General features: G+C 29.9%; 1 protein-coding gene across 4 annotated transcripts; it reads right to left on the bottom strand.

Moving 5' to 3' along the window:
- Nucleotides 1-1868: 1868 nt before the first annotated feature.
- On the bottom strand, nucleotides 1869-15557 carry LOC106686536 (putative leucine-rich repeat-containing protein DDB_G0290503). Of its 4 annotated transcripts, none has more exons than XM_067047753.1 (2): nucleotides 15294-15520; nucleotides 1869-6310 (listed from the first exon to the last, which is right to left on the bottom strand). In XM_067047753.1, the coding sequence occupies exons 1-2, from the start codon at nucleotides 15362-15364 to the stop codon at nucleotides 3292-3294; spliced, it is 3090 nt and encodes a 1029-aa protein (XP_066903854.1). In that variant the 5' UTR covers nucleotides 15365-15520; the 3' UTR covers nucleotides 1869-3291. The 4 variants fall into 4 exon arrangements, 3 of the variants coding, with proteins under 3 accessions (XP_066903854.1, XP_014285381.1, XP_066903855.1); XM_014429895.3 differs by lacking the exon at nucleotides 15294-15520 and adding an exon at nucleotides 13647-14536; XM_067047754.1 differs by lacking the exon at nucleotides 15294-15520 and adding an exon at nucleotides 8637-9183.
- Between the last annotated feature and the right edge of the window lie 223 nt (nucleotides 15558-15780).

The raw sequence follows: 15780 nt of genomic DNA, 5'->3' as shown, positions 1-15780 counted from the left end.
AGGGTTACGGTTAGGATCGGTTGGCCAGTATGTAGGAGAATTGGGACAAAGAATGTTGCATCGGAGGGAATTGATAGCAGACAGGAGTGATCGTCCACGGGAATTGGTGGTTCTAGCTCCCCATTGTTGGTTTTTTGCGTTGAGATCTGCACCTAGAAGGAAGTGTTGTCCGAGGGAATCAAGGAAAGAATTGAATTGTGGTTGGGAAGTGGGTCTGTTACTAGGTTTGTTAAATGGACAATGACGTCACGCAACAGACCAGCTGAGCTCGTCACACTTTGTTCTGTTACTTGCTCGTAGTTTGTGTTAGTATTGTTTTGGAAACTAATAAAGCAATGGATGACAATAATAATAGTACTAACACTTGTCAATTAGCTCATCATGATTCTCTACCTCACAAGTTAAAACATCAACAAGACACTCAGTAGCCAAACAACATCCACTTTTCACTCAATTTAGGCGTGTTGTAATAAATTTATTTAATGAAAACTTAGAAGTAAACAATAACATGGAGTTGTGAAAGTAAAGGTTACAAAGTAAGTTGCTCAGAAAATCCGCTAGTTCTTATGTATTCAACATCTAACATGCCTTTAATATGATATAAATAGGGCTACTCACAATTCTATACTTATAACATGGTAAAATATTTTACATTTAACACATCATGAATACCCCTAATACAGAGTACCTCACAATTATGAGAGATAGTTGACTGTGGATGACGTAATAGGAGATGATGGTTGGGGGTGCGGTCAAAATGAAACACAAATAAGCTGGTGTAGCTGATTTAATTAGAATTTCTACCCTTCTTCAGGGCTAAGAACAGAACAAGATAAAACCAATAAGTATAGAAAATATAAACAGAATGACATAAAGTGAATAATTTTACAGGATGGAAAAAATAAAATGAAGTGATGAGAGAAGTGGAAAATAAAATGTATACATAGGTAATTATAGGCTTCGACAGATATTTTTCCATTGTCTATGTGTTTTAATTACTTAAATACATCAATTTTTTTGTAAAACACATTTAAAAAAAAGACATGAGAACTTGACATGACACGACTCATTGCTCTATATCTTATATGTTGTGCTATTTTTATTTATTTATTTTAGTGAAAGCCAACTAAACTTTCAATTTTGAAATTATAAAAAGTTAGATCAGGCTCCGTAAATTTTTTTAATTTATGAATCTGTGGCGACGCTATCAGAGACCACTCGTTCTACACCGTTAGCGCTTCCCACCAAAACGAAGAGTTTTATCCAGCAATAAAAGACATTCAGAGTGTTCTTCCAACCTCTTTATGATATGAAGAGTTTTATTTAAAATGTATTCCCTGTTTGTCATTTGTATCTTTTACCTTTTTGTAGAACCTGGTGGCTAGCTACCCACCAGGCCTATGTGCCTCCTTCATGTCTACAGGAACAGCACCCAGGGTGGCTGGCTACCCTCCTGGCTTGCATTCCTCCTTCCTACCTACAAGAAGAGTACCCCATAGGATGATGTTACCATCCTTTGAGAAATTATAGCTGTTACCCCCTCTCCTATCATCCACCTAATCAACTACCTTACCTATATTGTTCATGCATTGGTTAGGCCTTCTGTTCAAGAGTACATAGCATAATCTATTGGAGCCAGTTATAAAACAACAACCTCAACAAATCTTTAAACTGAGGTAACCTAGGGAATGAGGAAATGCTATTCATAAATTGTAATAGCACTGTTTAAGCATATATATTTTACATTCCAATTTTATACTTCTAAACAGGTTTTACAATCGGTAAGAATAGTATACATTTCTGTGAATTTAATTCTAACGCAATTTTGAAATAGTTTGAAAAAGGATTTAGGCTAGTAATAATAATGATTAAATTTAGTTTTATTTTTTAATATTTTATATTTATACATACATGCGGAGAAGTATATATTGAATATCTTCCAGAAAAACAAAAAAAAAAAAAAGACAAACACTTATGATCATATTTACAAATAAAATGCAGCACTAGCACATAGGTTAACAAAACCATCTCTTCTTGTGGGAAAAGATGCCAAAACAATAGTTAGAAATAAATTAAAATTAATAATAATAAAAGGCTTGCAAATCTGAAATGACACAAATTAAATACTTAACAGATCATTTGGCCTTTTCAGCAAGAAGAGATGGATAACAAATTCGTTGGCCAGTAATAAGAAATCTATACGATTATTTATCAATTAAACTACATACTTACAATAAAACCTAACTCATGAGGCATATAATATTATATTATAGTATTTACATGAATTACAAACATGTACAGTTATATTTTCATGAGAAGAATCTTTACACTCTTCTTTTTTTGGATTTTAAGTGTACAACTGTACCAAGATTATTATTAAATATGAAACCTAACGGTAGGCACTTGGTCTCGCTTAGTTATTTTACACTTTTGAAGATAATGAACATATATTTCATAACAAGTAAGTTAAACTTTTGTTTATAACAAGTCAACAATACATTACCATGCGAACTAAAAATAAAATTTACAATAATTTATTTAACTAAAAAGTATATATTTGCAAAATATTATATCCATTTTTAAATTTAAGTAAATCAATACAACAATAACCTGAATGAATCTTTACGTATATTTATTTATACTTCATTTTTAAAGAACAATGGCAATATTAAATAATGATTAAAGATTAAAAATTATTGCATCCATGACCTGCATGAATATTCCTTTAAGTGAGAGATGGGCAAAAATTAGCTATAGCTAAAATTGCCATGGATACGACCCTTATTCATGAATGAATCATTATAAATAAATATCGTATCCATGGCAATATTAGGTATTAGTTTCATAATTGCCCAATTCTTCTTGAAGTGATAGAGCTTCCAAATATTGGCTGACTAACCATAGAAGTATTTAAAATACTTTTTTATTTGAGATTTTTTGAGAACAGGCATTGTTCTTTAAATAAATTATTAAAATACAAATTAGCTTGATATTGGGGTTTTAATAGCTTTAAAAAAATTTACACAAAACTTAAATTAGGAAATACAAAAATAATGATAAATTTAATATTATAATAATAAAATTAATGGAAATTATACAATTTCCATTTGTTTCTGTTTTCACTATTACAAGAGTAAATGATAAAAATTATGACAACTTAAACACTGATTACTCGCAGGTACTAAACTGAAAATTCTAATCCAAACACAACTATTATCTACATTATCAAATAAAATAGGATGAATAGAATCTTCATTATATCATAAACATTTCCGATGATATTTATGTCAATCAGTTACCAGTTTCCCTATCTTTGCTGGGAACTTCAATAGCTGGTTCACAGAGGTATGTGATAGGGGATGCACACTCTCTCTCCCCATCATCGTCCGATTCTTCTCCATTTTCATCCAGTCCAAGGGGTAACTCAATGTTGTTCAAGCTATAATCCATTGTGTTGGAAAAATCGCTCGTGTCAACTAACTGCTCAACTCCATAAAAAATGTCATTCTTAAGTAATGCAGCACTTTCTTTTTTTATTGTTTTTAAAGGATTTTTTCTGTTTCTCTTAACCTCCTTAAGATTTCTTTCCAAATATTTTATTTTATCTTTCAGCTTGCTAATTGCATCATTTTTCTTTTGAATGTTGTCTTTCAAACTCCTTAACTTTTTACTAACTTTATTTCTAAATATGATTTCATTTTCAGACAACTTCATTTTTCCAGGAGGCTCTTTGGGCTGAACTTCCGCAAGATTAATGGAAACATTTGGATTGGACAATAAATATTTGACATTTGGTGAAATATAAGGATGGTCATGTATAATGGCTTCACTTGAATTATTTTCAGTATCTTCTGATTCGATGATGGTCTCATTAGGTGTTTCTAGTGATTCAGTATTTTCACCAGGAACTGGATTCATTTCTGTTGCTTCTTTGTTACCAGACTTGTCTTGAAAGCAAACAATGGTGGGATGTTCTTGATCCTGACTGGTACTTTCACATTCTTCTGAATTGTTTGAACTAACATCATTTAAAGATTTGCCTGACGTATTATTCTTAGCTGTTGGTATAATTGTGTAGCCAATAGGATTGGTCACAACGATATTTCCATGTAGAGAAGATTCACTGGCTTTATTACTACTGATTACAACTTGCAGTTCCCTCGACTGAACTATGTTGGTCTCGATATTCTTCTTCTTAATTATGAGAATTTCTTTCTCTTTTACAGGAGGCAACGCAGTTATAAGAACTGTTAATTTGGAAGCATTACCTTTGACCCTATCTAAAAGTTTCATTCGTTTGACTGTATCAGTAATGCGTTCAGCAATACGGGCCAGTTCTTCTTCTGAAGAATCAACATCATTAGAAACAGTGATATGGCTTAAATTATCATTAAAATCAACTGAATTAGTGGCTTCATTAGTTGATCTAGTGCTCCTTCTTGGATTTTTGTAAGGAGATTTTGCAGCTTTAAAATCGACTATTTTGTTAATCTTATCAATACTAACGTTAGGAGCTTCTCCAGGTTTAGTATTATCAGTTCTTACAACAATTTCAGCGACAGTTTTAAATCTCTTCTTTCTTTTTTTAGCAGGGGATGGATGTGATTCTGTATTGTCGAACTCTGGGACATATTCATCAGGTTGAACATTATCCGAACTGTTTCCCAAATCAGAAACTGATTCGCCTTGTTCAGTGGGAGGGGTAATACTTTCATCTTTTGGATTGGATGTGTTAACAATATTGGTTTCATTTGATTCTGAAGCTTCATCAACTTCAGTCAATGGCTCATCATTATTTTCATTATCAGAATGAGCTATTGCTTCATCACCTTCAGATGGTGGAGATGAATCTTCTTCTGATTGTTCTTCAATTTCATTAATTTTGTTGTCTTCAACATTTTCCAATTCTTCAAACTGTCTTTTGAGTTTCCCCTTTAAATGAGATTTAAACTTCTTTGGTGATGATGAAACTTCTTTAGTAACATTTTTAGAACTACTTTTTATCAATATATTATCTTTTGACAGATCTACCATTGGATTCAAATCTGCATAGCTGAAATAAAAGAAATTTTCACCACATCTAATTGGAAAATATGTTTTAGCTAAGTCAGTTGAAGGACGCTTAGTTCTCATGCGCATAGGAAATTTTATATCAGATTTATTTGATCTTAATTGAAATTCAGTTGAGTTAGATTTCTCATCATTAGTCAGAAAACCAGTGTGTTCAGCTGTATCTGATCCCTGGGCTCTAATAATGTATTGAGGAGTTAACACATTCTCTCCATCCAATAATGCAACAGAATCAGCTGATTTACTTTTCTGTTTAAGCGTTTTTGTTTTAGAATCAAGAGATTGTACTAATTCAGGTCTGCCTGATGGAAATCTTGCCGGGTAGTTTGCTGCTTTTACTCTGCTAGCAATTTCAGCAATGTTTACCCCAGAATGAGATAATTTTTTTGACGATTTGGAAGCAGATTGGAATTTCTTAAAAGGTTTATGTGAATCTTTTCTGGGCTGAACTTTCCCAGCGAGTGGAGATACATTTTCTGGTGATGAACTTAATGAATTCGAAATCCGATCATTATTACTCTCACTATTATTTATGAGTTTATTTTTATTTTGTAATGACACAAGAGATTCATCATCAGAATCTTCTAGAATTGACAGCAATTCTTTGGCAGCATCTACCTTTGAAACATCAACTTCTCTGGTTGTAATTGGTTTGGGTGGAGTATCTGACTTCTCAATGAGTCTTACATCCTCAAAAGCCTTGGATATTTCCGGTGATTTCAATTTGACTGCTGAATCCTTCTCTGGTAATTTAGTTTTAGGTACCTCTTGTTTATTTAATTTCCTAAAGTCGTCCAAAAGAATAAAATCTTTCATCTTAACATTAATTTTGGAGATCCTACGGGGTCTTTTAGGATAAATATCATCATTTCCAGCCTGTTTAATTTCTTGTTTCATAGAATTTTCATTAACATTTTCTTGATTTTGTATATCAAAACCCTCTATCTTAGGGGGAACTTTAGAAATTTTAATTTCATTACCTTTAGAATTTTTAATATCATTATTTTTAGAAACTGTAATTTCATCAATAACAGTTTCTTCTTGAGCTGTACTCGGATCTGGAAAAATAGATGGGACGGCTTCTGGTTTTAGCCGTGGAATACTAACATTCGGCCTATATAAAAAATCTTCTGGAGCAAAATGGTCACTACATATTTTGCTTGAAGGTTTGGGAGTCCAGTCCAATCTATCAAGTACCATCAGCCACTGTTGGAGGACCTTAGGTCTTTTTTGTGGAAACCTGAAACAAAATGAATTTATAATCAAACCAAACGACATCAATGAATTAATAAGAAATAATACTAGTAGAAAAATAAGGAACAATTGATATCAAGGGAAACAGGACTAAATGTGCAATGCATGGTTTTCAGTAAATGAAAATTATACAAATAACAAAAGGTTCTACACAACCATAATAAAAAGTTATGGTTTATTATTATTAAGTTTAGCTTTGATTGATTAATTCAATCAGTTCAAAATATTTAGATATTGTTTGTCAAGTAATGATACTACAACTATGAAAGGAAGAGTAATCTAAAATTTACAGACCTATTCTAAAAAATATGGTAAGATTTTGATAATTCCTCAAGACCTCTACGAAATAAAAATCAATCCTATCAAGCCAGATTCGAACCTGCATCATTTTTAACGGAACATATTGGATCAGCACGAGGGAATGCTCCACTATGGTTGTCTCAACGTTTTAAATATAGAAATCAATCAAGGTTGAATTGATTAAAATTACGACTGTTATTGATGAAATACGATCTTATTATGCAATGGCAAAGGTTTGAAAAATTATAACGGTCATACGCTTTTAAAAGAAGCTAATAGACGTTAATTTGAATAATATTCCTAACAACAACAGTATCATAACATATAAATAGGTAATTAACAAGAGCGACTCGTCCGACTTGCATAGATGACTTCCTTCCAATAGTGGACATTGGATATACAACTGATAACTTATACCATATTATTATGATCTTGGATAACAACTAATCAAATATTTCTGTAAGACTTCGGACAAGAGAAGAAACCAAAGTAAATTTATATAATTAAGAGCCGAATAATTTCATCACGCTTTGATACAAATCGGTTAAAGCAATAACCGAAATACCGATATTCTAACCAAATCATCGTTTTGCGTCGAAAACATGTTCCCATTGCACTATAATGAACATGCCAAATTGTATCATTTATCAAATATTGTATTCTAGCCTACGTCTTGTTCTTTATTTATGTTTACTTTATGTCAGGAAAACCATGCCTCCAAGATGGCGGAGTAAACAACTAGTTTTACTGAACCAGCACAGATTAAATGATATTTTTGGTTAGATTCTGTAGAAATGAATAGTATTTAGTTATAAGTTGTTTAGTACATTACGCAGCTATCTGATAGGTTCATACAATGAGCATCATAAATTCAACCATCGAAACCAAAAGTTATGTCGTGTTAGGAACACTTTTGTCAGTATAACCTCCACGCCTTCTTCCACCTCAGTTACTTGGTTAACAACGGCGATTAATATTGAATGATATTCATATTTCCTTTGCATACAAAGAATGCTTAAGTAAATTAGTAAAATTCTTCCAAGTCATTGACTATAAATCACTTTTCCAATAGAAAGAAAGAATACATTTGAACTCAAATTGAGTGTTCTACTACGATGGAGGATTTCCACAATAAATTAGATGTCTAGGTTGGACACTCATCTTTAAATAATCCTACGACCAAGAAAGGTCAGAACGGAAAGATTGATTAAGGATCAATTGTCAAAAACATAAAACGGCTTCTATGAATACACTAGAGTGGAATCCATGTTTGTTTCAATCCTCTAACTAAATAACTGTCTATGAATAAATTTTGTTGACAGAATTAAGAACCCAAAAGAATTACTTTTCTCTTTCAGACCACATTACTTTAGAAGTAATATATCCATTTCATTTATATTCTATTATTCAATTAGGTATTAAATAAACTAATTGACTTTAGAAATTAACAAGACTTCGATTACTCAACATCCATGGCAGCCGCACGGGTTGGAGCAGCATTTGGTAGCTGACCATGTCCATACTTTGTTTTAGAGGTTAGATTGAAGTTTTAAAGTATCCGCAGCTCATAACTCATTATAACAGATACGATAAAAAGAAATGTTCACTTTTTTGGCTCTAATAAACCAAATTTACGAATAATAAAGAATTATCAACTTCCTAAATACTTAAGACAAAAAATGAATGGGAGAGCACAAGAATTAAACAAACACAGACTTCACGCGTTCAAGGACTACTTTGCTGGTCACTGTTTACATTATGATGGTCGGGTAACATTTCATTAAACGTACTGTTTAACCTAAAGTGTAAACAACGAACAGATACAATGAAATGGTATAGCTATATTACAATTGATTGTGAACAAGCAAAAGATCAAAGTCAGAATATTTGCATGCCTTTTTTAATTGGGGGACTATTTCTTATGAACTGATTTTGCCTAGTATTGAACTGCAAGAATGACCGGTTTTTTCCAAAGGAATTCTTTGATATTAAAGACTATTTTCAGAACTTACCAACAATAAGATTATTATAGATAGCCAAGAACGAACTCCCGGCCTAGGGTCAAAGACGACGCAGATTACAAGGTTTTGAACCAGCAACAGAAAATCTGCTGGTACCGAGGATTTCCAGACCAGCAAATTTGAAGTTCACATCAAGTTACCTTAAGACTAAGACCTTCGAGTTAGCTTAAAATATCGATGTTCTATTAGGTACAGCCGTCTGCCAAAAACACACAAGCTTAACTTTTTCTTTTTTTTTCTTCATTCATTTTTTTCCGTTTAGGTTAGATTAGTAAGTTTATTTCAACACAAGACGGTTATCTTGGCGGCTTGGAGTGAGTCTAACCTTCCACAACTGGCTTCCATCTTCCTCTGGCAATTCTAATATCTTAAAACTAACATTTAACAGGAAAAAATTAAGGTAAACCGGAATAAGAGTACATAAAAATGAAATTGAAAAATTTTTGTTTTAAATAAGAAAGGACTAGTAATTAACATTAGATTGAGAAATAAACGGGCCAACATTGGCTTTCTGATGATGGGATTCATTTGTTCATTCATAGTTATTAAAAATGTTTTTCTAAATTTATTTGACAATGAATCAATTACTTTTTTATTATTTAGGTTTCATTAAAATTTTATAGCATATGACAAAGACATTTTAATACCAATTAAAGGTATTTATATCTGTATAATTAAATATGAGGTATATTTTACGGCTTGACAATAACATCTATGTAAATTATGAAGCAGTTCAAATAGTAATTAATTTATCGGTCAAGAACAAAAATAGTTTTCAATTATTTATTTATTGTCGATCTTTCGACCCGAAATGTAGGTCTTAAATGGAACTATTGTGATGAGTGGAGATGTACAATGTGTTGGTGCAAATACCAACAACCCTGATTCTTGTGAGTTGAAATACTTGTGAGTCGAAACGTTGAAAATCAATAATTAGTTGAAAAAAGATTTTGTTCTTCTTGGCCGCAGCCTTGACCATCTTCAAATCCACATAAGATCAATCATCTATATATAATATTCAATATAATAAAACAATTCAAGTTAGCAATAAATATACCAGCATTAAGGATAACTTTAGGTAAATTCAGTAATACTGAAAAACCAGCTAACATAAGTTAAAATGAAATAATAACAGTACATTCCACCTAATACTTTTTATATATTGTTTTGAGCACTTAAATGACATCATTTAAGTAATTTCACTATTGCAATGAAGTACACATATAATAAATTACACAAATATTTATAGATACATCACAAACAAATAAAATCTGTAAATAACTAAATAAAAAACCAAACTGTGTTACTCAAGGACTTCTTTAACTTGCCTCAATCCCGGAATTTCCCAGATACAAAAGGTTTCACAAGATTTTATGACTTATGCTTCTTAAATACCTCATTTTCCCTCCAGTAATTTTACTAGTATGCTTGTCAAGAGCATTTCAACTTTCCCTATTGTATAGAATCATATAAGCAATCAAATTAAATGATGTTTTCAAATCTAGGAATGCAGAATAAAGTACTTTAATTTAGAATTCCTATTCAGAAAAAAATATGGTTGTGCATTTGCTTATCAAGACAAAATTTATCAACACGAATGTTTAGTCATTATCAGCTCACACTTCCATTAAACCTATATCAACGTAGATTCTGCCATTGTTCAAATATTCTCATGAAAGAGGAGAAAACAGCAAGCCTACGGTTTTTTACGAGATCACTAGGTTTTTTATCCCCTTCTTTTGAACAGAAATTATTATATGTTATTACAGAAAAAACCACAGAAAAAAAATACTGCAGAATTTCTTTTAATTCTCCCCCTCGAAACTTGATTATTTCAGTTCATGGAATGTCCATCCTAATACTGTCCCACTAAAATAAAAAAATAAAGTTACTACTGTTGTATACATGTTACCATTTATAATGATACACCAACTAATATTTCAGTCTGTAAGACGATACGTACATCTTGATTGTAAATGCTGTAGATAAAATAAAATACATCATTTTTTCTTCTTTGAACCTTTAACTATTTTTTTTTTTTTTCGATACCTGTAATTAATTACGGAGCAGTACCCTAAATAATAAGTTATGCTAAAGCATAATTAAATATTTCATTAAACAATGATAATGAAACCATTGTTTTATTAAATTAAATATACAGTCTAAAAATCTTGCTAATTTAATAAGATATGCTTTATTACTTTTAGGAAACCTTCAACATGGATAATATTTCTAATAATATCAAAGATAAGTAACAGAAAAATATTATCTTATGTTACAATCATTCATTTTTACTTCACTTTCATATTAGTCCATATAATGAAATCCTGAGAAATATTCGTAATAATTCCTAACACTATAATCAAAAGTTCAATGAATGATTGATGGTATAAAAACAATGTAAATGTTTAAATTTGGGAGAAATTCTAAGATTTTCAAAATGAACAGAACATTAAAAGTAATAGCTGCTTACCTTATCGAGTTACTACAATTATAAATTAAATTTTAGGAAGGAATATTTCATTAGTTTTTCAATAAACCATTAATCTGACGTAGGTTTTACAAAATATTATTATATACATTTAAACATAGAATCTATAAATAAATTATCATCTCTATATTTCATTTATTAATAAAATTACATATTTCTGAAACTAATAAGTTCCAAATTCAGTACATATTATGCCATTACATATTACTGAAGTCAACAATTTCATAATTATAAATATTATTTTTAACTATTTAAATTGATAATACAATATATAACAGCAACAATCGCTGAGCGTTATTCCATCTCAACTGTCATCATCATAACAAGCCCTGAAAAGTGAACTTGAGGTAGAAATTAAAATAACATGATATATAATTAAAACTCAATAACATAATATTTTATTTTATCTTCAGTTTATTATAAGTTTGTGGTTACACGAATACAGCACAATTAAGTTGATTACATGAATTATGACAAGACTCCTCTCACATTAGAGTTTATAGTCTTTTGGCTTGTAGCCTTTTAGTTTTATTGAAATGTTAATAAATCCATAATACGATTAACACTTTGACCTAGAGGGTTTTCCTGGAAAACTACAATTTTTTCTTTTAATTTAAATAAACATTATATAATGTACAAAGTGTAATATTTAGCCAAATTAAGTTTAAATATCTGCTTTTAGCCATCATGACTTTATACATGCAATCAGCTAGTACATGAATGCCCTTTAGCTGAATTACTGAATAAGGACTCTTAGTTATTGTATATCATCACATTTTCTGTAAGACATTTAGACAACATGAAATAATCCAAAACTGTGAAAAAATGAGAAGGTTGGGAGTACAAATCATTAAAAAAAACTTTTAAACTTGTAAAAATGTCATTAGGTGTGTAAAATATAAGAATACATAACGAATTTACATATTTCAAAAACAAAATTTGAATAGATTGGATAATAATAAAAAAATTGAAGAAGTATAAAAATTCTTAAAGACAGCAGAACCCATAACAATCGAAGCTGGAACCTAGGACATTACTAAACACGATTCGGGGCAATCCAAGATAAAAGGGAGGTGCTAGTGCTCTTCTCACCCCTACAAATGCAAACTAGAAAAGTGACCTCCCTTGACGATAATGTGTTATCAACTGCAGTCAAAGTGTTAAGTGAAGTTTTATAAATTATACTAAAATTCAATAATGAAAGGAAAATATATATTTCATCAAAATAAAAAATGATTTCAGTAAAAACAACTGTGTATTAATAAGAAATAAACCACAAACTAGAATTTTAACAACTGAAAAATAGAAAACGTTTCCCATGTTTAACCTTTATCTTCTCTTTATTTTTGTTATTGCAGATATCAGATACTTCTCAACATATTTCCTCTTATATCTATATGGCCAAAATCTTAGTCGTTTCAACAACTGACTTAGAGTGTTGTTTGATCTGTATTTACATCAAGAACTAGTTCTTTACCAGCATAAATCAATGTTCTTATTTTTAATTGTATAGAATTAATAAATGATTAATTATAACTTATTAGTGAAAACAAAATTAATTTTATAATATTAACCAAAAATATTAAGGAAAATCCTTTGAACCACATTAATTTTAAAATAATATAATAAAAACTTATAAAAATTTAATTTTATATACATTTTTTACACTTTGGTAATATTGCAGCATAAATATTTTTTATTTTCAAAGACTTCTAGCTTCACTCACATCATTACGTAAAAACCTTTTTTCAATTGCACAACTCTTGCTCATATTTACAAATTTATTTAAAATTCTACTTTTCCCATTTTTTCTTTAATGTGGTCATTTTGGTGGTTTTTCTCAAACATGTTATTAATAACCAACTCCTGAACAATGTTGGTATATTAAATTTTCTTCACAAATACATTTTTCACCCTCATTTATTTTTATGTGTTCTAAACCAAATATGTCGATTTACCATTTGGAGATAACACTGACAATCTAAACCCCCACATCCTTGGCTAGAGAGATCCTTTGTCACTTCCACAGCCAAATGTAAAAGCTAATTTCTAATATGTATAGAAATTAATGTTATAGAAGGAAAAATTTAATTATTAAATACAATGACTTGAATATTAGTAATAATTATCCTCATAAATATAATAAATCCATTGAACAACTTAAAAGAAAATTAAATACTTAATGTTAATAAATACAAATAAATCACGATGTGGCAAAGAAGTTAATATGTTTTTAATAACAAAAACCAGTATAATCTAGAAAGCTTTTTTTCAAATCAATGCTTTTTAAAATTTTATACATTTCTGCTAAATTCTATGACATTCAGTTGGGCAGTTATCTAGGCGTGTCTCTTTATAGAAAGAAATTAAATATTCATTAATTTTGGAGTCTATGAAGTTATAAAATTTATATTTTGAACTCAATATAAATGAAATATTTACTTAATTTAGATTAATATCTTTTATATATATGCAGATATTAATCTAAATGAAATATTTACTTAACTTACCTGCACATCAAGTTTTTCACTCCAGTAGTAATACTGCTGATAGATTGAAAGGCCAAGCAAACCATGTTCACCCATAAATGCCCAACAAAACTTCGTTAAGTATAACAAGAGATTATAAGTGCATGAATAATTAATTTAGTATTATCATCAACATGAATGATAATACTTATTATTTAACTTCAGAAGTAAAATCCCTTTACTTCATTTTAGAAACAATTTGGCGCACTAAAATTTTATAATATATCAACCATGTTTTATCAGGACTTATACCAAGCAATAGATTCGGCAAATTCATTTCATAGGATATTCTCAGGATAGTTTTAAGTATATCTTTCACATTACAACAGTTCTTCATAGAACGAGGCTGTTTGCAGCAGTAGTAGCTGAGGCATAGGACTTGACAACTTTGGAACTGCAGCGGTGCACGCAATTCGAATCTAGCCCGGAGGGTTAGTCTTTTATTTCTGTAGTGGACATACAAAATGAAAACTTGACTCCCCACCATTATAAGAATAGATAACCTCTCCATATGTCAGAAATGACTAGGAATGGGTAATAAAAATAAGAAGTTTTTTATAGGACAAACAATGCTTAATTTTCCATAAATAAGATGACATTTGCAAAATTTTACAATTAAAACACAACGTTAGAGAGTTTTTAAACAATCACACTGAAAAAGAATATACCCAAGCATCAACAAATGTCAACATTAACAGAAGATTAAAAAAATGTTACTGATTCTTGTTTAGACTCAAACTTTGAAATAAGAACATTCGCTCACTTATGTTAAAGAAGTAAATTAATAATTCGTTAAACACTTTCCCAATCCATTGTTAAAAACATCACAAATAACTTACCTCAAATAAACCGAAATAGCTATAGAACTTTAACATAGAAACATTAAAAGCAAACCTCTGAGAATTGATATTTTAATTATTCTACATAAAAGCCAAGGGTTTGAGAAATTTTTAATAGTTGAAAAAATGGGATGGATAATGAACTTGAGAAATAATTATTCTTAAAAACTAAGGCCATACTTAAATCATTATAATAAATCTTAAGGTCTCTGTTTACCAATTGATTAATATAAAAGGAATGAATGAAATTTAAATAAATAAAAACTAACTCAGTCAATCCTATCAAAAAAAGTACAATAAAAGAAATCGGAATCATGATTTAATCACTAAAATATTGGTGGATTGAACTATATTCATTCTTGAAAAAAACTTCATCAGAAATCAAAATTTTGTTCTTCTGTTCATATTAATGATAATCAAATAAGCAAATCTTTCATAAGACAAACAATGTTATAACATTGGTGAAGTCGACTGATAACAATTCATTTCTCAATGCATTTCAGAAAAGGTGCATGTCACAGCAATGAGAAAGGAATATATTTAAAAACATTAGTAATAAAATCTACAATAACTGAGTTTAATGATATTAAACTATTCAAAGCCATTCATTGAATTGAGCACTTATAACAGAACCAAAATTATAACCTCAATGTTTCTTTAAATTTCCCTCATAAATGATAATCAAAACTACAGAAAAACTTAAAAGCGATAACTTCAGTACTTGCAGCTCCATAATGATCAACAAGTATTTCATCTTAGCAAACTATTAACAATTGTGATATATACTAACCGAAAAAACTGTTTTTTTGGACCAGCATTTGCACGCGATTTACATCCAATTACACTACAAGATGTTGGCATTGTTCCTGCTAAGTTTGCTCTTAAAAAATAATACTTTCTTCACCACCAGTAATTAAAATAATCCAAAGGAAACTTTTTAATAACACAAATCACAACACACAACACTTCGCCGCCATAACAGGGACGCCAAAGATTACGCAGTTCACACAAGTATGTCAACTTCACCAAAGTGTACAATATCGGAACAAACCAACAAAATGAATGTGAAAATCATTTCAATTTACTAATTCGAATAACAATCAAATAAATATATAATAAAAATAAAAAATTACAATAGTTTTTGAAATTTTCACAATTATCGTCCATTAAAGAGGGCCCAGTTCTGAATTATATTCAGTATTAAGTATATATAAAAAGAATATTGGTGAAATATTTATAATTGCGTACTGAAAAAAAATTTTCAGGTTAAAATATAT

This window comes from Halyomorpha halys, unplaced genomic scaffold (assembly GCF_000696795.3).
Source record: "Halyomorpha halys isolate HHAL.00 unplaced genomic scaffold, Hhal_1.1 Scaffold835.1, whole genome shotgun sequence".
Lineage (NCBI taxonomy): Eukaryota > Metazoa > Arthropoda > Insecta > Hemiptera > Pentatomidae > Halyomorpha > Halyomorpha halys.
Note: the sequence above shows the minus strand (reverse complement) of the source record. Positions and strands in the feature narration are given on the sequence as shown.

Excerpts from the sequence above, each read along its gene's own strand:
- LOC106686536 (XM_067047753.1), bottom strand. The coding sequence starts at position 15,364 with ATGCCAACATCTTGTAGTGTAATTGGATGTAAATCGCGTGCAAATGCT. Across the intron at positions 6,311-15,293 it reads CCAAAAAAACAGTTTTTTCG|GTTTCCACAAAAAAGACCTA; the intron begins GTTAGTATATAT and ends ATTTTGTTTCAG.